The sequence below is a fragment of the Aquarana catesbeiana genome, linkage group LG05, assembly GCF_042186555.1.
Source record: "Aquarana catesbeiana isolate 2022-GZ linkage group LG05, ASM4218655v1, whole genome shotgun sequence".
Classification (NCBI taxonomy): Eukaryota; Metazoa; Chordata; class Amphibia; order Anura; family Ranidae; genus Aquarana; species Aquarana catesbeiana.
The window spans coordinates 27264681-27291002 of NC_133328.1; the positions used below are offsets into that span (position 1 = coordinate 27264681).

The following is a 26322-nucleotide window of genomic DNA, read 5'->3' on the forward strand; positions in this document are numbered from 1 at the left end:
ATCTGTACTTCATGATTGTGTTTGCTCTGGAAATGTATATTTTTCAATAAACATATTTCCTGATTTAAAAAAACAAGAGCCCGCTGACACTGAAAAATGAGCAACGTATTTACTGCAGGCAGATTAGGAAGGTAAAGTTGCTTTAAAGAAAGTCCCGTGTCGCTATGAATATATTCATGGCACTATAGAACACAGAAGCCACGGGGGTTAATGAAAAACTTGATGACTTCAAATTATGTTGTTAGGCAAAACTTTAGAAACTGCTCGCAGCTGAATGACAAATTTACCAACTAACGTTTTTTTTTCTTCCAAGCGAAAACTATATTTATCAGAATGTTATATTGAGCAGCAGCAACAATAGTGGTTGATGAGGACCGTTTGACTTCTCCGAGAAATATTCATACAAGCAAAAGAAAACATTTTCAGAAAATAATTTGTAGCAAGGGGATCACAGCTGAAAAGTCATCATTTCGTTGGCCCTATAATAAGGCTAAGAGGCAATTATGGACACTTTGTCCTCAGCAAATGTTCGAGCCATTTATACATATATATACAAGGCACCTGCATGCCAGTGGGTTAACAAAAACAGCCCCCCCTCCCAAATATTCAGTTTAAGGGGGACACTGCTGGAATGACCCATTACTAACATTATTTTGATGTTCGTAATTTAATGTTTAAGGAACATCAGTTCTCAAGCCTGTGAACGTGTATCCTCCGTGTTCAGGACCTGTTCTACAACTTGCTGCTTTTTAGGCAGATGAAAGGAGTTTGCAGAGAATCATGTTACTAGAGGCTGAAAACTTCCCAGATGGATAAAGACATCAGTGTGTGTGTGTGTGCGATGTCTCTTTTCTACCCCTTCCCATATCCCTGTATATTGTGTTCCAAAAAATGTCCATCTTAGAATTTTTTTTTATGAATTAGCAGCATTATTAAATTGAAACCACCAATCGTGGAAGGGAGTTCCACATCCTTACCACTCTAACATTTAAAAACCCCTTAGCAGGTTAAAGTGGTTGTAAAGCCTAAACATTTTTTTTTACCTAAATGCATTCCTTGCATTAAGCGCTTCAGCTCCGGAAGATTTTACCCCTCTCCTGACCAGAGCACTTTTTGAGATTCGGCACTGCGTCGCTTTAACTGACAATTACGCGGTCGCGCTACGTTGCACCCAAACAAAATTGACGTCCTTTTTTTCCCTCACAAATAGAGCTTTATTTTGGTGGTACTTGATGACAAAAAAAGAGTGACAATTTTGGAAAAAAAAAAAAAGCAATATTTTTTACTCTTTGCTATAATAAATATCCCCCAAGAATATATAAAAAAACATTTTTATAAATATATATAGAAAAAAATCACAATAAGGGTATATTGATTGATTTGCGCAAAAGTGTTAGCGCCTACAAAATAGGGGATAGTTTTATGGCATTTTTATTATAATTTTTTTTTTTTTTTACTAGTAATGGCGGCGATCTGTGATTTTTATTGAGACTGCGACATTATGGCGGACACATTGGACACGTTTGAGACATTTTTGGGACCATTGGCATACAGCGATCAGTGCTATAAAAATGCACCGATTATTGTAAAAATGTCACTGGCAGGGAAGGGGTTAACACTAGGGGGGGTGATCAAGCGGTTAATTGTGTTCCCTAGTTTGTGTTCTAGCTGAAGGGGGGGAGGGGACTGTGTAGGGGAGATGGCAGATCGCTGTTCATACTCTGTATGAACAGACGATCTGTCTCTTCTCCCCTCAGAGAACCGGAAACCATGTGTTTACACACACAGATCCCAGTTCTCGGTGTGTCACCAGCGATCTCGGGAGCCGGCGGTGATCGTAACCGCCGAGCACGCGAATCGGCTCCGGGGGCGAGCAGCAGCCGCGTGCCTCCGGGGAAGCGATGTAACATAAGGTCATTTCGCCCAGCCGTGCCATTCTGCTGCAGTAAAACTGCGTCGGCTGTTCGGCAAGTGGTTAAAGAAAAAAATGTTTAAGTGTCAGCATGCCTCCACACACCCCCTTTTACTTACCCGAGCCCTCATTCGATCCGGCACCATGCACATCTGCAGTTCTTCTCTCCCCTCAATTCCGGGTCTCGCTGGCTTTGCTGGGGCACCAGGAGCCATTGGCTCCCAGCGCTGTCAATCAAAGCCAGTAACGAGGAATCGGGGGGGGGGGGGACAAAGACAAAGACACGCATGAATCTCCTCTTTTTGTGTCCCCTGCTGCTGCTCTTGGCCCCTCCCCTCTGCCCAGTGCCCCCATGGGAAGCTGCTCCCCATAGGGGCACTGGACAAAGGAGAGAAGCCAGCAGCGGCAGCAGGGGACCAAAAAGAGGAGGTTCGCGTACAGGTAAGTATAGCTATGTTTGTTATTTTGTTAAAAAAAAAAAATGTATCTTTACAATCACTTTAAAGTTGAACTGCTTCTTATCCAACTTCATTGAGTGGCCACATGTCTTCTTGAGTGACCCGAGACTGAATAGTTTCCTCCCTATGCTTAAGTCACCATTGAGGTATTTGTATATCACTATCATATCCCCTCTCAAGTGTCTCTTCTCCAGGGAGAATAAGTTTAATGATTGTAAACAATCCTCATAACAAAGATCCTCCAGTCCCTTTACTAGCTTTGTTGCTCTTCTCTGGACTTTCTGCAGTTCCAGCACATCCTTCCCGAGGACTGGAGACCAGAACTGGACGGCATACTCCAGGTGAGGTCCAACCAGAAGTTTGTAAAGTGGTAGAATTTTAGTTTTATCTCATGCGCAAAGAGATTCCTATTCAGTACTGTCTTGGAAGTTTTAGGCCTCTTTCACAAGGGGCCCATGAATCCGTGCTCCCTGTGAGGGCCATAAACTTACAGGAGGATGTACAGACATTCCTGTGCATCTCCATGCAGGCAGTCCTATTCATTTCAACTAGGAGCAGCAGCTGCCAGTGCAATGTGACATCCGTGTGGCTGCATGGACCCGAACGCACCCTGGGTGTTCTGTGCATTCCTGTGTGGGTAAATAGGCACAAATTCATATGCCCCATGTGATTGAGGCCTTACCTGACTGGTAATATATTTAGTAGAGGAACACAAAGCTTGACAGCATGGGGTTCAGGAGGCAGATCTCCCAGCCTACATGTGAGAAGCTTTTGGGAATCAGGCTTCTGTGGATAACACAGATTAACATAAACTAGGTAAACCTTCAAAACCTTTAGGTACTGCTGCCATATTTGCTGGCTAGCATTACCACACTGCTCATTTCTCAGAACAGCACTTCAAAAGCGAGATGAAAGGTTCTATGCAAAAGAAAAGGTATTATTCTTCCCTCTCTAGTGACCTCAATGCCGACCTTCCAGTGCTGTAGTCTCAGGTGTCTTCAGAATATGACACTTCTGGGAGTGTCAGATACCCGTGTCTTCTGCCAGGACCATGACTCCATCATGCAACTCATACCGAGTTTCCTTCAGTGAGACAGGGGGGTCGCAGGAAAGGGAACACAGACATCCAACGTTTTTGCAAGAATTGAACGATGGAGAGGGAGGTGTAGGAGACACAAACATCTCTTCTATTGCAGGGACTTTTTACCTTATCAAACCAGGGATGCTTAAAACAACAAGAAGTGTAAAAGAAAAGATGCTGAATATCACAGGTGACTCATAAACAGACAAGTGACACAGGAAACTGCAGAACTGAGACAGGAAATTGGAGTGTCACCAGCATGGCTATGCAATGTGGGAGTGTATTCACAGACCGACTCTGTACGTGTGAAGAGAAATGATAGCATTGCTAATATTAAAATTTCACATTACCGACATGAGTTCGGTCCGCTGGCTGAGCTCAGGTTGGAGCTCTGCTTGCCTTGTAGTTTCTCCTGGTTTATCTTTCTTTAGATCTTCAGACTGACCAAACGGTGAGCCCCTCCGTCTTCCTCTGAAGCAGTGCTTCTAAACCAAAGGAAATCACAATAAAAAACAAGACAAAAAAAAAACAAAAAAACCTTCACATGAAAAGTATGATTCTCTATTAGACCCCTTTCACACCGAGGGCGTTTTGCAGGCGCTATAGCGTTAAAAATAGCGCCTGCAGTCCACCCTCAAACAGCTGCAGCATTGTCTCCAGTGTGAAAGCCCGAGGGCTTTCACACCGGAGCGCTGCGCTGGTAGGACCTCAGGAAATGTCCTGCCAGCAGCTTCTTTGGAGTGGTGAAGGAGCGGTGTGTTTACCGCTTCTCCACCGCTGCTCCCCATTGAAATCAATGGGGCAGCACTGGGATACCGCTGGCAAAACGCCGCTATTGCGGGCGGTTTTAACCCTTTCTCGCCCCGCTAGCGGCCGAAATGCGCTGCTAATCCGACTGTAAAACGCCGCTAAAAATAGCGGCATTTTAACGCCTACGCTATGGGCAGCCCCGATGTGAAAGGGCTCTTAATGCCCATGGTTTTGAATGATATGTCCAATAAGCTCATATAGGTGTTATTGTCAACTGTCTACAAACCTCTCATCATAAAGCATACATAATCAGATATTTCCTTCAGTGAAAACCACATACCATCAGATCAATAGATAGGCAGCTGACGGTATATGCAAATATTGACCTTTCTGTGCCTATGGCCATCCTTATCAATGTCAAAGGGATGGTGGTGGGGGGGGGTGGGGGGGGGGGTCAAATGTTAACAGCAGGTGTGACTGTAAGTGGTGGCTGTGCTGAACTACTTAGTATTGACACTTTAAGGCCTCATGTAAACGAGACGCTGTTAAACCTCAGAGGCAGTTGGACACTTTTTTCAACTGCCCCTGAACCCATTCAATGTTATCCTATGTGTCCATGTACGCAGTCTCGTTTTTTGGTGTTTTTAGGCAGTTGCGTTTAACCTCGTTTTTCCAGAAGCAAAAAAAATGGGTTCAGACGCAAAAGTTTTCCACGTTTCAGACGCCAAACGCGGCTAAACGTCGGTACCGCGTTTAGCCGCGTTTGCGTTTGCAAGTGTTTTTAAAGGAAATTTTATGACCTGACTTTGGGACCCCATATCTCAGGGCCACTTGGTGCTGGGAACCCCAAATTTGGTGGGCTAACAAAGTGAAACTAACACTATAACGTATCCAATTGGGGTTCCTAGCACAAATTTGGATATGTTGTAGTGCTAGTTCCACTGTGTTAGCACACCAAATTTTGGGTTCCTAGCACCAAATGGCCCCGAGATACGGGGCCCCAAATTTGGGTCGCAAAATGTCATTCTCTGCTCTGCAGACACTTCTAGACGCAAACGCGGTAAAACACGGCTAAACGCGGCATGCAAACGTGGCAAAACGGGCATTTCTAAACGCCGGTTTCAGCTTTTAAAAACATGTGTTCAGCAGAGTTTGCACCGGCGTCTCGTGTGCATGAGGCCTAAAGAGGAGCTCCAGTCTCCCCCCACCCCCCCCCCCCAAAAAAATGTAAATACTGTAGCTGCTGACTTTTAATATAAGGACACTTACCTATCCAGGAATCCAGCAATGTCCTCACCTAAAGCGATTCTTCTATAGGCTTTGGGTGCAGGAACCGGCATCTTAAGCAATACTAATAGTGAAGTTTTCCACCTTCACTGCCGGATTTCTGTTTCTCTGCAGTGTGTGAATTGTCCCACAGATTTCTAGGACCTGTGATGTGTCCCAGAAGACTGCGGGGGAAGCAGAACTTCAGCACAGATCGCCAAGCCGATCTGACTGGACATGGGATTGAGTACCTGCTTCCCACACCCCCACCCCCCATCAAAAAGTGCCAAATGTGGCAGTGGAAGGCGGGGGGGGGGGTGGAGATGTAAACAAGCGGAACCTCCTCTTTTGGTTGAAGTTCCGCTTTAAAGTGGTTCTAAAGGCTGAAGGTTTTTTATCTTAATGCATTCTATGCATTAAAGTGGATGTAAACCCACTGTCATTTCTAATTCAATAACATAGGGCATATCTAGGATATGCATGCCTCCTGCATGTATCCTTACCTGTCATAAATCGCCCCTTTAGCTTAGTGGAGCCCTGCAATATTCCTGAATCTGTGGGCGGATCTGCTGTCCAGCGCTTGGTGGGCGGAGTCGTGACGTCAGAGGACTCCGCCCACCACTACACTCCCCTGGCCAGCCAGCATTGCGAGGACGAGTCACGCACCAGGGGAGAATAAAGTGCACGCACAGGAGTGGCAGAGTGCGTTCTGTGAAGAAGCAGAGAGCGCTCATGGCCCCATGTCACTCCTGCACATACTCCGTAGTCAACATAGCATGAGTCTACAGAGCTGTGTGTGGGAGCTGTGAGAGGCAGAGCCTCTCTAAGGCTTGTGCATGAGATATGTAAATCACCTGTCACTCACAGCATGGGGAGAAGAACTGACTGGTATTTCTCTGTCCATTTTTATCTCACTGAAAAAAGATAAGAGGATTGCTCAGAGCTGGATTAACTCTTCGTGGCAAGACTGGGCACAGATGACATGAAATCCTATACTGTACAAGTTACAAGCCTTGATTAAATTTTTTTTTTTTTCGGGTTTACATCCACTTTGAGATAAAAAAAACCTTTTGTGTGCAGCAGCCCCCCTAATACTTACCTAGGAACCCTTCTCGATCCAACAATGTTGTGCGAGAGTCTTGGCTGCCTGGGACGCTCCCTCCTCATTGGCCGTATCAATCAAAGTCAGTAAACCAATGAAGAGAGAGGGGGGGTGGGGCTGAGCCACGGCTCCATGTCTGAATGAACACACAGAGCAGTGGTTCAGCTTGAGTGCCCACATAGCAAGCTGCTTGCTGTGGGGACACTCTGCAGGAAGGAGGGACAAGGAGGGACAAGGAGCGCCAACGAGCGACCTGAGCAGAGGAGGATCCGGGCTGCTCTGTGCAAAACAATTGCACAGAGCAGGTAAGTATAACATGTTTGTTATTTAAAAAAAACAAAAAAACAAGGCTTTAATATCACTTTAAAGGTCTCCTCCACAAGGGTGTAGTAAATAGGCATTTGCTTCTTATTAATAAAGCTTTCCAAATATTTGCAAAGGAAATGCCTTTTCTTTATGGCCCATAATTACATGCCTGCGTGGTAAAATAATTTGATAAAAGAGCAGCACGCAGGCTGTTGTCATTTGTATTGTAAAAAAGCACACAGGAGGGCGCACACGCCTAGTGCGTTACCAATGGTTTATTGTATAAAACAAAAACATACAGCCATGTTCACAAAAAAAAAATGTATACAGACATTGTAAACCCTGACGTGTTTCAGGGGGCACACCCCCTACTTCTGGACTCTAAAGAAGGGGGTGTGTCCCCGAAACACAGCTTGCCAGAGCAGCGTTACGATGCGTTTGGCCACTATTCTCTCACTGGATTGAGATTTCGTCTCATACAATGCCTGTATCCATTTGGCTGCATGTTTCATTCAATGCAATAAACCAGGGGTGTCAAACTGGCAGCCCTCCAGCTGTTGCGACACTACAAGTCCCATCATGCCTCTGCCTGTGGGAGTCATGCTTGTAACTGTCAGCCTTGCAATGCCTCCTGGGAATTGTAGTTTCCCAACAGCTGGAGTCATTAAACCAATGAGGAGAGAGAGAGGGTGGGACTGAGCTGCGGCTCCATGTCTGAATGAACACACAGAGCAGCCGCTCGGGTATCCACATAACAAGTTGCTTGCTGTGGGGGCCACTCAGCAGGAGAGAGGGGCCAGGAACGCCAACTAGGGGCCAGAAAAGAAGAGTATCTGGGCTGCTATGTGCAAAACCACTGCACAGAGCAGGTAAGTATAACATTTTTCTTATTTTTAACCGCTTGCCGACCAACCGCCGTCATTTTACTGTGGCAGGTCAGCACGATCCCGCAAACTGTCGTAGCTATACGTCGGCTCGCGGGATCAGGATAGCAGGCGCGCGCTGCACTGCAGGGGTGCCGATGCTCGTGGCCAAAGGTCGCGGTGACAGCCGGCCAAGACCGATCGCGAGCACGAGGGACAGAACACGGAAGTTTGTGTGTGTAAACACACAAATCCCTGTTCTGAGAGGAGTGACAGATTGTGTGTTCCTATTAACTAGGAATCCCTATCCGTCACTTCCTCTAGTCAGTCCCCTCCCCCTTCAGTTAGAATCACCTCCCAGGGAACACAGTTAACCCCTTGATCGCCCCCTAGTGTTAACCCCTTCACTGCCAATGACATTTTTACAGTAATCAATGCATTATTATACCACTGATCGCTGTATAAATGTCAATGGTCCCAAAAATGTGTCAAAATTTTCCGATGTGTCCGCCATAATGTCGCAGTCCCGATAAAAATCGCAGATCGCCACCATTACTAGTAAAAAAAAATAATAAAAATGCTATAAATCTATCCCTTATTTTGTAGACGCTATAACTTTTGGCGAGTTTATAGATAGGGGCAAGTGGCGCTACCTGTATTGGATACCTAGTTGGATATATAATCTCTCCTGAGTGCGCAAATGTGCACTCCACTCAAAATAAACACAAAAATAAATTATAGAGTGAATGTGTGCCAATTGGGATTGATGTCCCGTGCCAGTGTGTACAAACAAATGAATCCTTATTGTATAAAAAGGTTTAGGTACACCCACATCAGTGACAATTGATCAAAATGTATAAGTAATCTAGTCCCCCTAAGTGCATTGAGGGGATTAAATGAATGAATAAATAGAAATCCTCCTTCCAACTAATGTAATCATTGACCATCAATCAGTTTGCAATTATTAATATAACATCTGATATACGTGTTACCACATTATCTCCCCAGCAGACAGTTGGGCAGCTGAATACAGCCTTAACACAGTTCATCAGCGTTAAAAAACACCATAGTAATAAGAAAACATGTAAAAACTTGTGAAAATTAATTATTTAGAACCACATTAAATGTAAAAAAATGTAATATGAAAAATGAAAAAATGAAAAAATGAATTGTGAAAGTCCCAGCTTAAAAAGTTCCATATAGTTCCACCAAATTCAAAATTTCTGTGTAAAGTGACTTTTGTGACAGCGACAATTGATATCCAGTGACTCCGGTGCTCCCCCTCAGGGGTCCCCACTCACCAGCTCCATACACCCCTACAGGGGTAATCGGCATATACTATCCAGCACTCGGTGGCGTCTAGGGTTCTAGTGAAGTTGTCCCTGGGGGCTTCCACTCCAAATACGATGTATCCTTCAAAGCTCCGGGTTACCCTCCCCCGCTCCTCGTAACACGCAATCCTGAATACCTCACAGAGACAACACCGCAACCAGTACAAATGAGCGTAAGTTTGAACGTGTGGCGCCGTTCGCCACGATTGGCTACAGTCAAGCCGTCAACAGCTCATCTAGCCAATCGCGGCGAACGGCGCCACACGTTCAAACCTACGCTCATTTGTACTGGAGTGCTGGATAGTATATGCCGATTACCCCTGTAGGGGTGTATGGAGCTGGTGAGTGGGGACCCTTGAGGGGGAGCACCGGAGTCACTGGATATCAATTGTCGCTGTCACAAAAGTCACTTTACACAGAAATTTTGAATTTGGTGGAACTATATGGAACTTTTTAAGCTGGGACTTTCACAATTAATGTTTTCATTTTTTACATTTAATGTGGTTCTAAATAATTAATTTTCACAAGTTTTTACATGTTTTCTTATTACTATGGTGTTTTTTTAACGCTGATGAACTGTGTTAAGGCTGTATTCAGCTGCCCAACTGTCTGCTGGGGAGATAATGTGGTAACACGTATATCAGATGTTATATTAATAATTGCAAACTGATTGATGGTCAATGATTACATTAGTTGGAAGGAGGATTTCTATTTATTCATTCATTTAATCCCCTCAATGCACTTAGGGGGACTAGATTACTTATACATTTTGATCAATTGTCACTGATGTGGGTGTACCTAAACCTTTTTATACAATAAGGATTCATTTGTTTGTACACACTGGCACGGGACATCAATCCCAATTGGCACACATTCACTCTATAATTTATTTTTGTGTTTATTTTGAGTGGAGTGCACATTTGCGCACTCAGGAGAGATTATATATCCAACTAGGTATCCAATACAGGTAGCGCCACTTGCCCCTATCTATAAACTCGCTTTAACATATCTCACCCCTTTGGGGGTGCGTAAAAAGGGGGGCTGCAAGCCTCGGTCCGTGAGCGTGGAAACATTTCCTATACTGCTATAACTTTTGGGCAAACCAACCAATATACGCTTATCGCAATTTTTTTTTACCAAAAATATGAAGAAGAATACACATCGGCCTAAACTAAGAAAAACTTTTTAAAAAAATGGGGATATTTATTATAACAAAAAGTACAAAATATTGTGGGTTTTTTTCAAAATTGTCACTTTTTTTGTTTATAGCCAAAAAATAAAAACCGCAGAGATGATCTAATACCACCAAAAGAAAGCTCTATTTGTGGGAAAAAAAGGACGTCAATTTTGTTTGGGTGCAGCGCTGCACGACCGCGCAATTGTCAGTTAAAGCGACACAGTGCCGAATCTCAAAAAAATGGCCTGGTCATTCAGTAGCCAAATCTTCCGGGGCTGAAGTGGTTAAACAAAAACAAAAAAAAAAAAAAAAGGGGGTGTCAAACTGGCAGCCCTCCAGCTGTTGCGGAACTACAAGTCCCATCATGCCCCTGCCTGTTAGAGTCATGCTGTAGCTGTCAGCCTTGCCTCATGGGAATTGTGGTTCCCCAACAGCTGGAGGGCCACCAGTTTGACAATAAATTTTGGTAATGCACTAGGCGTGTGTTCTCTCCTGTGTGCTCCTTCACAGTTGTCTACTAGATTCCCCGATATGAGGAGGGCTGCTTCGATGAAGCATACCTGAAGGGTGTTATTACATTGCTTTTGAAGATCCGCTGCTGAAGTAGACTCTGAGGCAGAACTCTATGAGCTGGAAGTGTTTGTGCGTTTTGTTATCTGTTCTATTGGGAAAGGTGGGGAGGCAATGATCTCTCTGCAGAGGTCCATCATGTCACCTACAATGTCAGAGACAGAGTTCACAAATCAGCAGGGAATATGAGTTTTGTTGAGTGCAGAGCACTACGTCTGACTCAGGAAGGGGCGCGTTGGATTTCTACAAAGAAAACCAGTTTCTCCATAGAGAACAAGAGTCCTACTCTGCAGCTGCCGGCAGGGGAATGGCTTTTCTACTCAGGATGTGACTGCTTTCTAAAGAAGTTCAAGTGCAGAGCTTTGTACACCTTTTCTGATGTGCTTGGAATGTATTTAGTGGATTTAAATGGAAGGTTAACTTGGCTTTTAAGAAACTCAAGCTAAAAAAAAATGGATACACCTGAAAGATGAAGTAGCAAACCCTCACAGTATGAATAAACCCAATCATTACCATGCTGGAGAATACATCCCTGTCACTACATGTAACCTCCCCCTGGATGGAACAGATGTGAATGCTGTGCACAGGACAGCTGGTCATGTGGAGTTAGTCCTATAGATTCCCAGATAAAAACCAATTCGTTTCACTTAAAAACTGAAATGAGGTTTAATTAATTCACTATATGTTCAGCAATGCTGTGCTCTGCTAGTTCTGCTTTATTGTTATTGATTTTATACAAGAAATGGAGCAAAACCATTCGAGTCGCCACCATAAACATGGAGAGTAGATTAATGGATTAGTTATGAAAAAAAAAAAAAAAAAAAAAGAGTCCAGTCAACAAAAAGTCTACAATTAGAGGAACCCAACATATGTATTGCTTTTACGGACAAAGCCAAGATTAGCATTCAAGTGCATGTGTTTAATAATCTGAACGTATGGTTATAAGACAATGGAGATCAGAAATTGGGTGCAATGTCCATTTATACTGTATATCAAGATGTTATAAATGGGATCCAACAGATCAATAAGTGAAATATTTCAGAAGCAACACATCCCTTTTTATCAATTTCTACTCTCTTGAATCCGCACATGGCCAGAATTGTCCCGAGGGACGTCCCATGTTGTTGTTTTTACTTAGATCTGCACAAATAAATTGACTTCACACTAAGGCCTCATGCACACTGAGGTTAAAATAACATTTTAAAGTTTTTCAACGTTTTTGCAATTGCGCTTTATATATATATATATATATATATATATATATATATATATATATATATATATATATATTTAAAAAAAAAAGAGAGAGAGAGAGAGAGAGAGAGAGAGAGAGAGAGAGAGAGAGAGAAAGAGAAAGAGGGAGAGAGAGAGAGAAAGAGGGAGAGAGAGAGAGAGAAAGAGGGAGAGAGAGAAAGAAAGAAGGAGAGAGAGAGAGAGAGAGAGAGAGAAAGAGAGAGAAAGAGAGAGAAAGAGAGAGAAAGAGAGAGAGAGAGAAAGAGATCTATATAGATATATCTAGATATAGATCTATATCTAGATATATATATATTTTTTTTTCATTGGATCAAAAACTCCAAAAAACGCTGGTGAGCCACCAAGTTTTTGAGCGTTTATCATCTTTTTTTGACGTTAGAGCGTTTTTACAGCTGAAAAACTCCTCTTGGAACCCCACTGGTTTTGAGGTTTTTTTTTCTAAAGCCAAAAAATGCCCCAGCCAAAAACTGCCGATAACAGTCTATGTGTGCATGGACATATAGGATAACATGATGGGGAAATTGACTGTAGAAAAAAAAAAAAAAAAAAACCTCTGAAACCAAAAAACAGCTGCTGTAAAAAAAAAACATCCAAAAACGTTCAGTGTGCATGAGGCCATACAGTGGCGAAAATAATGATTTGATCCCCTGCAGATTTTGTAAATTTGCCCACTTACAAAGAAATGAAGGGTCTATCATTTTTATCATAGGTGTATTTTAAATGATAGAGACAGAATATCAACCAAAAATGCAGAAAACACACAATACAAATGTTATAAATGGAGTTGCTGTTCAGTGAGTAAAATAAGTATTTGATCCCCTACCAACCAACAATAATTCTGGCTCCCACAGACTGGCTACAGTAGGTGTTCATGTGGTACACAGAATAGTCCTGTCAATGGAAGAAGGTGTTCCTAAAACAACTCATTATGTGTATAAAAGACACCTGTCCACAGAATCTCTTTCTTCCGTTCAAACCTCAGCATCACGGGCAAAACCAAAGAGCTGTCAAAGGACATCAGGGACAAGATTGAAGACCTGCACAAGACCATCAGCAAGAAGCTTGGTGAGAAGGAGACAACTTTTGGAGACATTTTTTGCAAATAGAAGAAATACAAAATAACCATCAATCTCCTTCGGTCTGGAGCTCCATGCAAGATTTCTCCTCATAGGGTAAGGATGATCATGAGAAAATTGAGGGATCAGCCCAGAATTACACAGGAGGAGCTTGTGAACAATGTCGGGACAAGGCCATCTAGCTTCCCCCTCCTCCCAGTACAAATCTATCCCTGCCGAAATCCCCCCCTCCCAGCACAAATCTTTGCCCCATCTTCTCTCTAAGCTCAAATCCTCTCTCTTCCCAAATGTTCTCTGCTAACACAACTATCCCCCCTAAAAAAAAGCACCCTATTAGTACACATCCTCGCCCCTCAAATTTCCCCTCTCAGCACAAACCCACCCCTCCCCCAAACGTCCCCTCCTAGCACAAACATCCCCCAGTCATCCCTACTAGCATAAACACTCCCCTCCCCCAAAGTCCCCTCCTAGCACAAATATCCCCCAGTCATCCCTACTAGCATAACCCCCCCCAAATGTCCCCTCCTAGCACAAATACCCACCAATCATCCCTACTAGCACAAATCCTCTCCCCAAATCCCCCCCCCCCCCGGAAAAAAAAAAAAAAAGAATCCCCTTCTTGCACAAATCCACCCTCCTAGCACAGATCCTCTACCCCCTTCCACACAGCACAAACCCCCCAAATCACCCCTTCTAGCACAAATTGTACCTCTATCACCCCCAAAATTCCCCATCCTAGCACAAATTCACCCCCCCATTTCTAACAGTGCTAAAACTCCTGTCCTAGCAAAAATCCTCCCCAATCACCTCTTCTAGCACAACCCCCCCAAATCCCCCCCCCAGCACAAATCCTCTTCCCCCCATCCCCCCAACACAACCCCCCAAATCACCGCTCCAAGCACACCCTCCTCCAAATGTCCCCTATTAGAGCAAATTTTAACCCGTCACCCCCCAAATTCCACCCTCCTAGCACAAATCCTCCCCCCACCAAATTTTTCCCCCTAGCACAAATACCACCCATATAAAGTGCAAACACAATAATATAAGGTGTTCAAGTGCCGATCAACAAATATGTGTCCACAGTGTGTCCATCTCTGTGTGAGTGCATATATCAGCAAACAAATCTGAACCAACACAACAAAAAAATTCCAATCTTTAAAGGGTAAGTTTACCATTACATAAAAATCTGTAAGGTGAACTTACACAGAACCCCCTCCTCGCCCCCAACCCCCCCCCCGGTTCCGCTGACCTGGACCACGGCAATCTCCCCTTCTAAGCCCCAGTATATCCGCGTCAGGAGCTTAGGCTGAGCTGAATGTCCAAAGTGTACTTCATCAGGAGGGACGTTTCGGAGCATTCTTATTGGTCAGCGCCGTCACATTGGTGGCACCGACCAATCAGCAGCCGCATAGCCCGTCAGCTATGGAGAATACACGTGGATGCCGGGGGGATTTCTAAGCCCTTGACTCTTGACGTGGCTATACCGGGGCTTAGGATGGGAGATTGCCGCGGTATAGGTCAGTGTGACGGGGGAGTTGGGCTATTGGTTGCGCTGGGGGGGTTGGCGAGAAGGGGACCCTGTGTAAGTTCACCCTACAGATTTTTCTTTTCTGTAAAGGTGAACTTACACTTTAAAAAGTCCAAAAAAAAAAAAGTGGTTGTAAAGTGAAAGAATTTATAGTCGACGAAATTGATGAATCTCCACACGTGCTCCCAGCTCGGGTCCGCACTCACCAAATCGATGTACCCCTGCAGGGGTAAAAGGCCTCACAATGGAGTCAGCTCTTTGTCCTGTATTCCCTCCTCGATATCCACGGTCATTTGATACAATCACATAGATGGATAAGAAAAAAGGGGATCCCATCGTGTAAATCCGTAAACTGTAGTTCATTAAGTAAAAGTTTTAATAAAAAGCACTGTCATTAGTGCTATAAAACAATACACAACTGTATAACAAGTTCGTCTGGGACACCTTGCGTTCCCACAGACCAGAAACTCCAAACCGGAAGTGACGTAGTGAGTGTCACTTCCGGTTTGGAGTGGTTAGGTGCGACTGCGAGGTGGTAGGCTAATTTAGTCATACTTATATGTACCAGGTCCTCACCTGATGGGAGTGTGCTGCAGTACACAGAACAGCTACAGAAGGGGTTAAACTTCTTCCATCCGGGTTTTCAGTAGTTGGTGGACTCACTGCTGTGATTTATAGTTCCTCACCAACTGGCCCTAGGCTGTACATTCGTGATTTCTACCTACAGACTTTTTCCCTGTATTTTCACCCGGAGATCCAGCCTTTTCTCTCTCCACATATTGCACACCTGCATTTTTTGGCACTGGAGCTCCGGCATCACCATTGGAGGTAATCCACACTATCGGGGGTAACCATAGCACAACACAGTGGGATAGGTCCCCCTAAAGACCTACAAGCACAGCTGACTCTCTTTAAGGTGAAAAGAGTCCAACATATCTGGTGAGTGCGGAGTATTCACAGTTCCCCACAAAGTGGATGCACAGATATTAAAGAGGAAGTAAACCCTGCATCGCATAGTAGCCCATGATGTGTCACTTACCTGACACAGGAGCCTGCGATGTCCCCGATTTCCTCACTGGCAGCAAGCGTCCATTCTTCACCCCTCTTCCTTCCTGGGGCTCTGTGACTGGCCAGAGTTGCATGTGCGCGGGAGCCGCCAGTCACGTCATGACCTCAGCTCGAACCGGCACAGCGTGCCCTTTTAAGAGTGCGCATGCGCCGAATACATCGGTGCATGCGCAGAAGACAGCATCGTTCGGGGAAAAAGTAAATATCTCCTAAACCGTGTAGGTTTAGGAGATATTTCAAGCACCTACAGGTAAGCCTTAATCTAGGCTTACCTGTAAGTGAAGGTGGTCTGTAAGGGTTTACTACCACTTAAAAGGGGTTGTAAAGCCTCGTTTTTTTTTTAAAAATAACAAACATATACTTACCTCCACTGTGCAGTTCGTTTTGCACAGTGTGGCCCCGATCATCGTCTTCTAGGGTCCCCCGGCGGCGCTCACGGCTCCTCCTCGTATCAGATAACCCTATAGGAGAAGCGCTCTCCCTGGGGGTTACCTTGCGCGCGCGCTCCCGAGTCCAGCATTTGCGTCCATAGACACAGAATTCTGGATTCAGCCCCACCCCCACAGCGCCCGCGTCATTGGATCTGATTGACAGCAGCGGGAGCCAATGGCTGCGCTGCTATCAATCTATCCAATCAAGAGCCCAGAGCCCCAGGCAGAGAGGTACAGCGCGTCTCTGCCAAGAGAATGAACAAGCTCAGGTGAGTAAAATGGGGGGGGGGGGTCAGTGTCAGAAGTTTTTTCACCTTAATGCACCCTAATAAACCCTTTAGTATGCATTCACACCTGAGCATTTCAAAGTTTTGTGTTTTTACTGCGATTTTGCCACGATTTTGTTCAGACCACCAATGTAAAAGGCAGAGAAACCCCTGTAATCTGCCCCAAAGAAGCTCATGTTCTTTTTTGAGCTTAGGGCGTTTTTCAGGCCTTTTGCTTTAGGTGAAAAAACTCTCAGATGTGAACAGGTGCCATTGAAATGAATGGGATTTTTTGAAAGGTATCACTATTCTGAATTGAAGAAGTGATAGGAAAGATGATATCTTACGATACTACAGCTATAATACTAATTAACATTTACTCAAAATTTCTCTCAAGTATTGAATACACTATGACAATGTTACATATTTGTAATTTTCTATATTATATTTTCATGGCATATGTACACAACTTTTTTGTACCAATGTTTTTTACGCTTAATAAAAGTTTGTAAACAAAAAAAAAAATGAAATAAATGGGATTTTGCTTGTTGTGGGCGTTTTTCAGGCATTTTAAGAGTTGAAAACGCTCAGGTGGGAATGCAGCTTTAATGGAATACGGAATACGGAGCACAGCAACACTTTCTTTAAAGAAAAGACTTTGTTTCGCACAGCCATCACTTTATGCACTATTCGTGTCATTTTAAAGTTTGCACAATTTGTTATTGAACATCAGATGAATTCACTACAAACACTGGACTTTAGATATTCATTAAAGCAATCGATATGCCAACTTATACCATTTATTGATTTAATTTATTGATGGTCATAAGCACCAGTTGATTTATGTTATTGATATGGTTTGGTTATAAACACGGAGGATTGTAGAACTGGGTTTTAGCACTATATTAGGTGGAGCAAGCACTGTTTATTAATTTGTAACATTTGTATCGTGTTTTTTCTAGATTTTTAGTTGATATTCTGTCTCTAGCAATTAAAATACACCTATTTCTTTGTAAGTGGGCAAACTTACAAAATCTGCAGGGCATCAATTAATTATTTCCTCCCCCACTGTATATTTGCTTCTGATGTGTTTGTGATGCATCTGAAGGATATGCAATGCAATGGTTCAATCATATGAAGCATTTCTCTAGCATGTTCTGCCACTTTTACACAACTTGTACAAGTTTGTATGATTGCATCTCAAAAGCAAACCATGTTTCCATGAGAGTATGCTGCACTTCTGGTTCTATACTCCGGCCCCAACGGTATTTAAAGCAGCAGTTCAAAAAGTCACATTTGTGCAAGTCCCTTTGCACCGTTCTCATACTTACCGCACTTCTCAAAGGAGTCTTCTTAGTGTCTTGTACTAAATCTTGTGATACAAATTTTACCGGCTCCTTAATCTGTCTTCTAGATCGCTTTGTCCCATCTGGTAAAGTTTCCATAGCGAAATCAGCTTCTACATCGCTGCTGCCGGCCTGGTCACACTCGGAGCATTGCCTATCAAAGAACCAATACTCATGTTATCATAAACAGGGAAACTTAAAATAAACATCAATCTACATAATGTAAGTTGTATATTTAAAGCGGAGGTCCGCCCACCACTGCAAAAATTAAAAGCCAGCAGCTAGAAATACTGCAGCCGCTGGCTTTTAATAATAGGACTCTAATGCCCCGTACACACGGTCGGATTTTCCGATGGAAAATGTCTGATCAGAGCGTGTTGTCGGAAATTCCGACCGTGTGTGGGCTCCATCGGACATTTTCCATCGGATTTTCCGACACACAAAGTTGGAGAGCAGGAGATAAAATTTTCCGACAACAAAATCCGTTATCGGAAATTCCTATCGTGTGTACACAAATCGACGGACAAAGTGCCACGCATGCTCAGAATAAATAAAGAGATGAAAGCTATTGGCCACTGCCCCGTTTATAGTCCCGACGTACGTGTTTTACGTCACCGCGTATAGAACGATCGGATTTTCCGACAACTTTGTGTGACCGTGTGTATGCAAGACAAGTTTGAGCCAACATCCGTCGGAAAAAATCCTAGGATTTTGTTGTCGGAATGTCCGAACAAAGTCCAACCGTGTGTACGGGGCATTACCTGTCCTGAAGTCCAGCGATGACAGCACCGCAGCTGATGTTTCCATCAGCTGTCAGGTGCTGCTGCCGCCGCCATTGCGGGTAAGGGAACACGGCAGTGTTCACGCCGAGGAACCCTACTGCGCATGTGCGAGGCTCCGCTCGTCTATCCTACAGGGGGAGGAGGTGGGAGCCAATCGGTCACGTCAACAGCCGCAGCTGTGGCTCCTGGAAGTGGGAACGGAATACCTGTCAAAGACAGGTATCTGCTCCCCCCAAAAGGTGCCAAATGTGCCACCGGAGGAGGGGGGGGGGGGGGGAGACAAATGAGCGGAAGTTCCACTTTTGAGTGGAACTCTTCTTTAAAGATCGATTTCTGTTGAGCAGCAGTGGCCACACATGGATCAAAATTTGGCTGATTCCTACCGAACTTGCAATCTACTTAGCTTCAGCAGTTCTTTCAGCCCTGCCAGAAAGAACTGCGCTGTGTATATCTCAGAACGAGATTGACAGAAATATAAATTCTTTGGCAGGTAAAATATTTTCCAAATATGTATTTTATCAATGCATTCAGCAGTTTGCCTGGAGTTCAGCTTTAACCACTCAACCTCCGGAAGATTCACTCCCCTTCATGACCAGGCCATTTTTTGCGGTACGGCACTGCGTTACTTTAACTGACAATTGCGCGGACCTGCAACACTCTACACAAATACAATTTATGTTAGAGATGCACTGAAATTTCCGCAGGCCGAAACATATCAGCCCAAAATTGTGCTATCGGCATTTTGAAGCTCAGTTTCAGGGTCTTGGCAATTTTCTTATAGCCTAGACCATCTTTATGTAGAGCAACAGTTCTTTTTTTCAGATCCTCAGAGAGTGCTTTGCCACGAGGTGCCATATCGAACTTCAAGTGACCAGTATGAGAGAGTGAGAGTGATAACACCAAATTTAACAGACCTGCTCCCCATTCACACCTGCGACCTTGTAACACTGAGTCACATGACACCGGGGAGGGAAAATGGCTAATTGGGCTCAATTTGGACATTTTCACTTAGGGGTGTACTCACTTTTGTTGCCAGCGGTTTAGACATTAATGGCTGTGTGTTATTTTGAGGGGACAGCAAATTTACACTGTTATACAAGCTGTACACTCACTACTTTACATTGTAGCAAAGTGTAATTTCTTCAGTGTTGTCACATGAAAAAATATAATAAAATATTTACAAAAATACGAGTGGTGTACTTACTTTTGTGAGATACTGTATAATGGATTTTTTATTTTATTTTTACTAGTGGCGGTGATCAGCAATTTATAGCGGCACTGCTATATTGTGACGGACAATCTGGCACTGACACTTTGCAAGAACCAGTGACACCAATACAGTGATCAATGCTAAAAATATGCACTGTCACTGTACTAATGACACTGGCTGGGAGGGGGTTAAACATCTAGGGCGATCGAAGGGTTAACTGTGTGCCTAGCCAGTGCTTGTATTTACTAGAGGGAGAAACGTACTTTAGTCCCTTCTTTGAACACAGAATCCATCCCTTTTCCCATCAGAATGGAACTCTGCCTTGTTTACATAGGCAGATCTTCGTTCTGAGTCTCTGCCCAATGATCGGCGGGTGCCGGCGGACATAGAGTGCCCGGCACCAGCAGATCAGCTTCTGCTGGGAATATTCCCAGCAGAAGTGGCGTGCGCGTGCCCCCTGCAGGTGAAAGTCTGGAATCACACATACATACATATATATATATATATATATATATATATACACACACACACACACGCACACACACATGATCTGGTGCACAGCAGCTGCCCTGTAGCAAGAAAACTGCTATAGGGTGGACAGCAAGTGGTTAAAGAGCCTTCTCTTTCCTGACCCCTGCAAAATGTATTAACTACTTCCCGATGGACGTCTTTGACCTGTTATACCGAGATGATGCCTGCAGCTACAGGGATCACGCTAGTATCTTTTTTTTCCAGCCAGCGATTCCCTTCTTTTGTAAAAGCCATCCTAGTGGCTGATTAGCTGCTGGATTGCTTTTTCAGGCAGCGGGAGGGGACTTTGCTCCCCCCCCCAGCTCCTCTCCAGGCTCTCCTGTGTGATCAGAGAGCCCAGGATCCAATTTGGCTGTGGCAACAAGTTACCACAGAGCTGGTGATCAAAAAAAAAAGCCAGCGTCCCCTTGTGCTTAAATGATAAATCGATCGCATTCGTAGGTCATGCCCCGCATATGTATACGGTGTTTGCACCACATGTGAGGTATCGCCACAAAAGATTTACAGCGTCACCTATGGAGATTTTTAGGTGCCGTTCCACCAGCGTGCGCAATTTTTTTTTGCGAATTTCTTTTTTATTGTCTATGCACAGAGCAAAAAAGAACAAGTAACAAAAACTGTTCGCCACGCAGGTCGTAAAATGACAGTAGAAAAATAAAATTTGAACACACTCAGAAAAATGAGCGTGCAAAATTTTAAAGTGCGACGTGTTAAGTATTTGTTTACTTTGCGTAACATCATCTTTTATATTTTACCAAAAAATTGGGTTATATATAGTTTTTAATTCATTAAAATGTATTTTTACCAAAAATAATTGCATTTGAAAAATCACAAAGCAAATGCCATTAGACAAAAAAAATTGCAACAACCAACTTTTTATGCTCTAGGGTCGCTGCTAAAAAATATATAATGTTTGCTGGTTTTGAGTAATTTTTTAGCAAAAAAATGATGATTTTTTTTACATGTAGGAGAGAAATGCCAGGATTGGCTTGGGCTGGAAGTGGTTAAGAGGTTCTAGACCCTACAAACATACAGTAACCCACAGCGCCGTTATAGCCTTTCAAGTTTCCGTTGACCGGTTGTCCTCTGTTCTGGCACCATGCACTACACACTTCTGCAAAGGCCACAGAGGGAAAATACGGTAAGACATTAAAGATATTTCGTAGGTACCCTTTGAACCACTTTTGTGATATATTTCGAGGGTGAGAGCTCTCAAGGAGCTCAGAAGAGTTCCACAAATCTCTGCTAAAAATGTAAAAGCAAAGAGCATGGATGACATTTTAAAACGAAAATTGTTTTGTTAAAACGCAGACAGCAGATTGTAGGTACTCAGAAAAGATTGCTTTTTGTACTGTAATAAAATACTTCCAAAATCACAGACCTAAAGATGAATGTCACTAAAGCCCGAGAGCGGAGAGCCCGCACAGTGTACCCACAGCCTACGTGAATAGCTGTTTAATAAATTAGATTTTGGGTTTGTTTTAAGTGACAAATATAACATGAAAACGGTCATTTATTACTTGTTTTCTCTTATCTCTGAAGATTTACATCACTGTGGCTTTCTGCCTCTAAAAAGTCTCAAAGTTAGTCCAGAGTTTGTACTCTTATTAAAGCCTGGTACGCACTACTAGTTTTTTTTTTTTTCACTCAACCCAGCGGGTTGAGCAAAAAGAAACTCACAGCTCAGGTTGGAGCCGCTGCACTAACAATCTGATGTTAGTACAGCGATCTCCCCTGCTGTGCCATATTGCTCTGCCAAGGGGACGCCCCCCATCCCCACCAGAACACTCCGGACATCGATCTTAGCCACAGAGTGCTGATCGGGAGCTGGTCAGCAGTCCGCTTTTGGTCATAACCCTTCAACAGACGCCAGCCAAACAGCCAGATTCTTTCAGACCGGCTGCCATACACACGAGCCCGAATGTCAGACGGTTTCTATTGAACCAGCCGATGTCACCTGACATTCGGCCCGTGTGTTTTACGGCTTAAGGCTCGGTTTACATATATGCGGATTGGAGATGTGTTTTGAGCCAAATTAGATCCGCATGGCATGTGAACCAAATGGGCTTTCTATTTCACAGTGCAAATTTAAAGAAATTCCAGGCTCATTGTCTTCTAACGCTTCTGAATCGCACGTCATCAGTTTTGAACATAAATTGAAACATAAAAAAAAATAGCGGTGGGGGGGGGGGGGCGCGCAAAATTGGAAAAAAAGATGTGGGTCCCCCTAAAATCCATACCAGACCCTTGTCTGAGCAGGTAGCCTGGCAGGTCAAGAAAGGGGGAGGATGAGCGAGCGCCTCCCTTCTGAACCATAACAGGCCATATCCCCCCAAAATGGAGGGGGGGTGGCTGGCGGGGGCGGGCTTTCCCCTCCCAAACCACCTTGTCCCCATGATGGGGGCAAGGGCTTCTTTCCCAAAACCCTGGCTGGTCTGCAGGCTCCCCCCCCCCCTTTAATGTAAATGAGTAGAGGGTATCCCTACTCATTCACCAAAAAAAAAAAAAAGTGTCAAAAATAATTAAAAACAGAGACAGTTTTTGACAATTCCTTTTTTAAAAACAAATACAATGTTATCCGGTGTAGATCCAGCGTCAATCACGAAGAACGCTGCTACACCAAAAAAAAAAAAGCTCTGTACCCATCGCTGGCTCCTGCCGTCTGACAGTTGTGACAATTGTTAAATAACTAAGGGGCAGGGCCACCCTGCAACTTAGATTTTTAGAATTTTGGGTATTTTTACCTTTATAGGAAGTAAAATCTCCCCACAACACATAGGGCACTTTCACACTGGGGCTGAGGGGGGGGCCATCGGCAATAAAGCGCCGCTATTTTTAGCGGTGCTTTACTGTCATTTTAGCGGAGTTTTTCAGCCGCTTTTAAAGCGGTAGTAAAGTTACTTAGGCTGCTTTCACACTGGGGCGGTAGTGGGCGTCGGCGGTAAAACAGCGTTATTTTTAGTGCTGTTTTACCGCAGTATTCGGGCCGCTAGCGGTGCGGTTTTAACCCACCGCTGGCGGCCGAAAAACCACTCGTATAGCGCGGCCATAGCCGCGGTATAGCTGCGCTGTCCCATTGATTTCAATGGGCAGGAGCGGTTTAGGAGCGGTGAATACACCGCTCCTTCACCGCTCCAAAGATGCGGCTTGCAGGAGATTTTTTCTTCTCCTGCCAGCGCACCGCTTCAGTGTGAAAGCCCTCGGGCTTTCACACTGAACAAACAGCGGAGGCTGTTTTGGGGCGGTTTGCAGGCGGTATTTTTAGCGCAATAACGCCTGCAAACCGCCCCAGTGTGAAAGAGGCCTTATTTTCAATTACAATGCTACTAATGATATGCTCCAAAAGTGTTCTTACTTTTAGAAATAAAGAGACTTGTGATCTCTCCCGCATGTTCCTAGCCGCCGCCATTACAACTATGGTCCTCCCGTGTTTGAGTAGTGCTTTATTTCCTCCCTCAGTAGGTTTCCCTGGACATAGTTCCGCGCATGCGCATTATTTGCCGAATCCATGCCTCCTTTTGGTTTCCGGTCACTACGGAAACCTTCTGCAGCGAATAGGAGCCGATCCTGTTTCTGCCTTACTCCAGAAGGGGAAGGAGTCTCGCATGATCTCGGGGCTGATGCCAACAGTAGGAAGTGACGCACCCGGCATAGACCCAGCATTTTTCCGGCAGTGTCTGTTGCTTGCCAGAAAATTAGTTCTTACGGCGCTTGATGACGTCATTTAAAAGAAAAACAGATTACTCAGTAAGGAAGCAGGTAAGAGAAGAATAAAAAATGGCAAATTATACTATAGCCTGCTATTATTAATTTATTGAAAAATATCATAACAGGTATACCACGCTTTAACCCCCACTAGCGGCCGATGAAGGGGTTAATATCGCCGCTGCCGAAGTTCTTTGCAGGCGCTTCGGCGGCGCTGCCCATTGATTTCAATGGGCAGGAGCGCTTTAGGAGCGGTGTGTACAGCGCCCCAAAGATGTTGCTTGCAGGACTTTTTTTTAACATCCTGCAAGCACATGGCTGCTTTGCAGGCGCTACTTTTTTTTTTATTGAAAAGCCAGGGGCGTGCAAACACATCTCAAAAACTTCCACCCGGTGCCAAAAAAAAGTGCCCACACAAAGAGTGAAACACAAAAACGTGCAACGGGTGTTCAGAGTCCTCCACTAGGGAAGGACTTTACCCTGATCCCCCGGGGCGTTAGGCTCCAGACAGGGACTGAGGTACTTTACAATGGGTCCATCTGGCCGAAACCAGGCGGACCCCAGTTCTCTGGAAGGTCTGCCGAAACAGACCCACCCAAGTACTAGGTGGGGCTCCCCCGAAGGGAAACCCCCAAAGGAGAGGGCGAACCAAGCCAGAAGGCCTTTGTCTACCCCTTCCCAAAACTTTCAGAGTAGGCCCGAGGACCCACACCCTACTCACCACACAGTGACAAAACGTGTATACACTACAAACTAAAAAATACAAAAAAGTGACAAACACGGGGATAGATAAAAAGAGTGAGGGAGATAGGAAGGTGGGAGAGTGAAAGTGACCATTGTGTGATACAATGGCCGGCCCTCCGGCCAGGCATAAAAATTTCCCCTGGTCCTAGCCAAAAGGCTCGGCCCTAGAGGCAGGTGTGAAAAACGTGTGTAGTGACCATGGTGCCATAAAATCAAGTGCCTAAACACAGTGACTGTATGGCACCCCTTAACTGCCACTTCAGGGGCACATTCACCACTGGCTTTTCAAAGCAACCCTGACCCGCAGCCCAGACCCCAACCAGGAAGGCCTGAAGTTCAGGGAACTTGGTGAGAGCCCTTTACCATCAGGCTCCACCATCGTTCCACCCCTCCTGCCTAATTATATTCGGGAAATACTGACCACTCCCCCCCCCCCCCCCGAAGGAGGAGTAAGTGTTCTCTCCCAGAAAAACTGTCTGGAGCTAGAGCTACCCCAATCTAGGTCAGAAGGCCAGGGGCCCAACCCTCCGGATCAGACCCTGTGGTTCTCCATCCCCATCAGAAGGCTTCCCTTTCGGCTACGAACCGTTCCAGGTCACCTTTAGCAAGTTTTGCATAGCAACCGCCATCCCTTTTTTAACATCCTGCAAGCACACGGCTGCTTTGCAGGCGCTACTTTTAGCGCTAAAACGACTGTAAAGTGCCCCAGTGTGAAAGTAGCCATACAGTATAGAAATAAAAATACAGGCATTCTACACACTGTCTATAAAGCTAGGGGAGAGATAATTCTCTTTAAAATCCCAGACATCCTATCTCTGGACTACATTCACAAACAAACTTCACTTCAGCTATGGAGGATTAGTTCAGGTTCGCCTGGTTTACCCAGAAAAGGGAATACACAAAGCGACACCACAAGACAAAAAAAAAAAACGACGCAATCAATATGACTCATTTTCCCGAAATTCTCATCTTCCAGAGTACATTCAGACTAATTAAAAGCAATAAAAAAAACAACTAAAATAAACCAACCACAGCAAGTCTTTGAAAGCAAGAAGTCATGCGTGTAAGCCGGAGCAGAGAGCTTCTGTACGGCAAAGAACAGAAGAGACGCGACTACCTGACCTACTCTACCTGCACTCCCCGCTGTGTGCTCGCCTTTTTAGCCCCTAGACAAATGACACTTAATGCTCCTTTCAATTTACTTAAAAGGCAGAACAAAAAAAAAAAAAAAAAAACGCAGATTCCCCGCTCGACAATTTCACAGGCAGAACGCTCTGTCCAAATGACACAAATGGATTATCTTTTCAGATTGACTGTATGAAGAGAGACGCCGACCAGCCTGAAAATAAACCTTTAAAGGAACACAGGCATGGTGAGAGAGGAATTTCCCAGCAAATAAAATAAAAGCAACATTTTGAAAAAAAAAAAAAACCTTATTAATCACTTCAGCCCCGGAAGGTTTTACCCCCTTAATGACCAGAGCATTTTTTTGCGATAACTGACAATTGCGCGGTCGTGCGACGTTGTACCCAAACAAATTTTTTTCCCCACAAATAGAGCTTTTC

The 26322-nt window shown here is 44.4% G+C and overlaps 1 protein-coding gene across 5 annotated transcripts in view; it reads right to left on the bottom strand.

The window, feature by feature from the left end:
• The window catches only part of PHF14 (PHD finger protein 14), a 368482-nt gene that overhangs the window by 217055 nt on the left and 125105 nt on the right, over positions 1-26322 (bottom strand). For 4 of the 5 annotated variants that reach the window (XR_012244356.1, XR_012244358.1, XM_073629538.1 and 1 more), the window contains 2 exons: positions 17771-17939; positions 3802-3936 (listed from right to left, as the gene is read on the bottom strand). Coding sequence is in view for 2 of the 5 variants with exons in the window: in XM_073629538.1 (XP_073485639.1) it covers positions 3802-3936; positions 17771-17939 (304 nt within the window). In the remaining 3 variants the exon portion in view is untranslated. The remainder of the gene's footprint in view (positions 1-3801; positions 3937-17770; positions 17940-26322) is intronic. The other variant, XR_012244357.1, reaches the window with a different exon arrangement.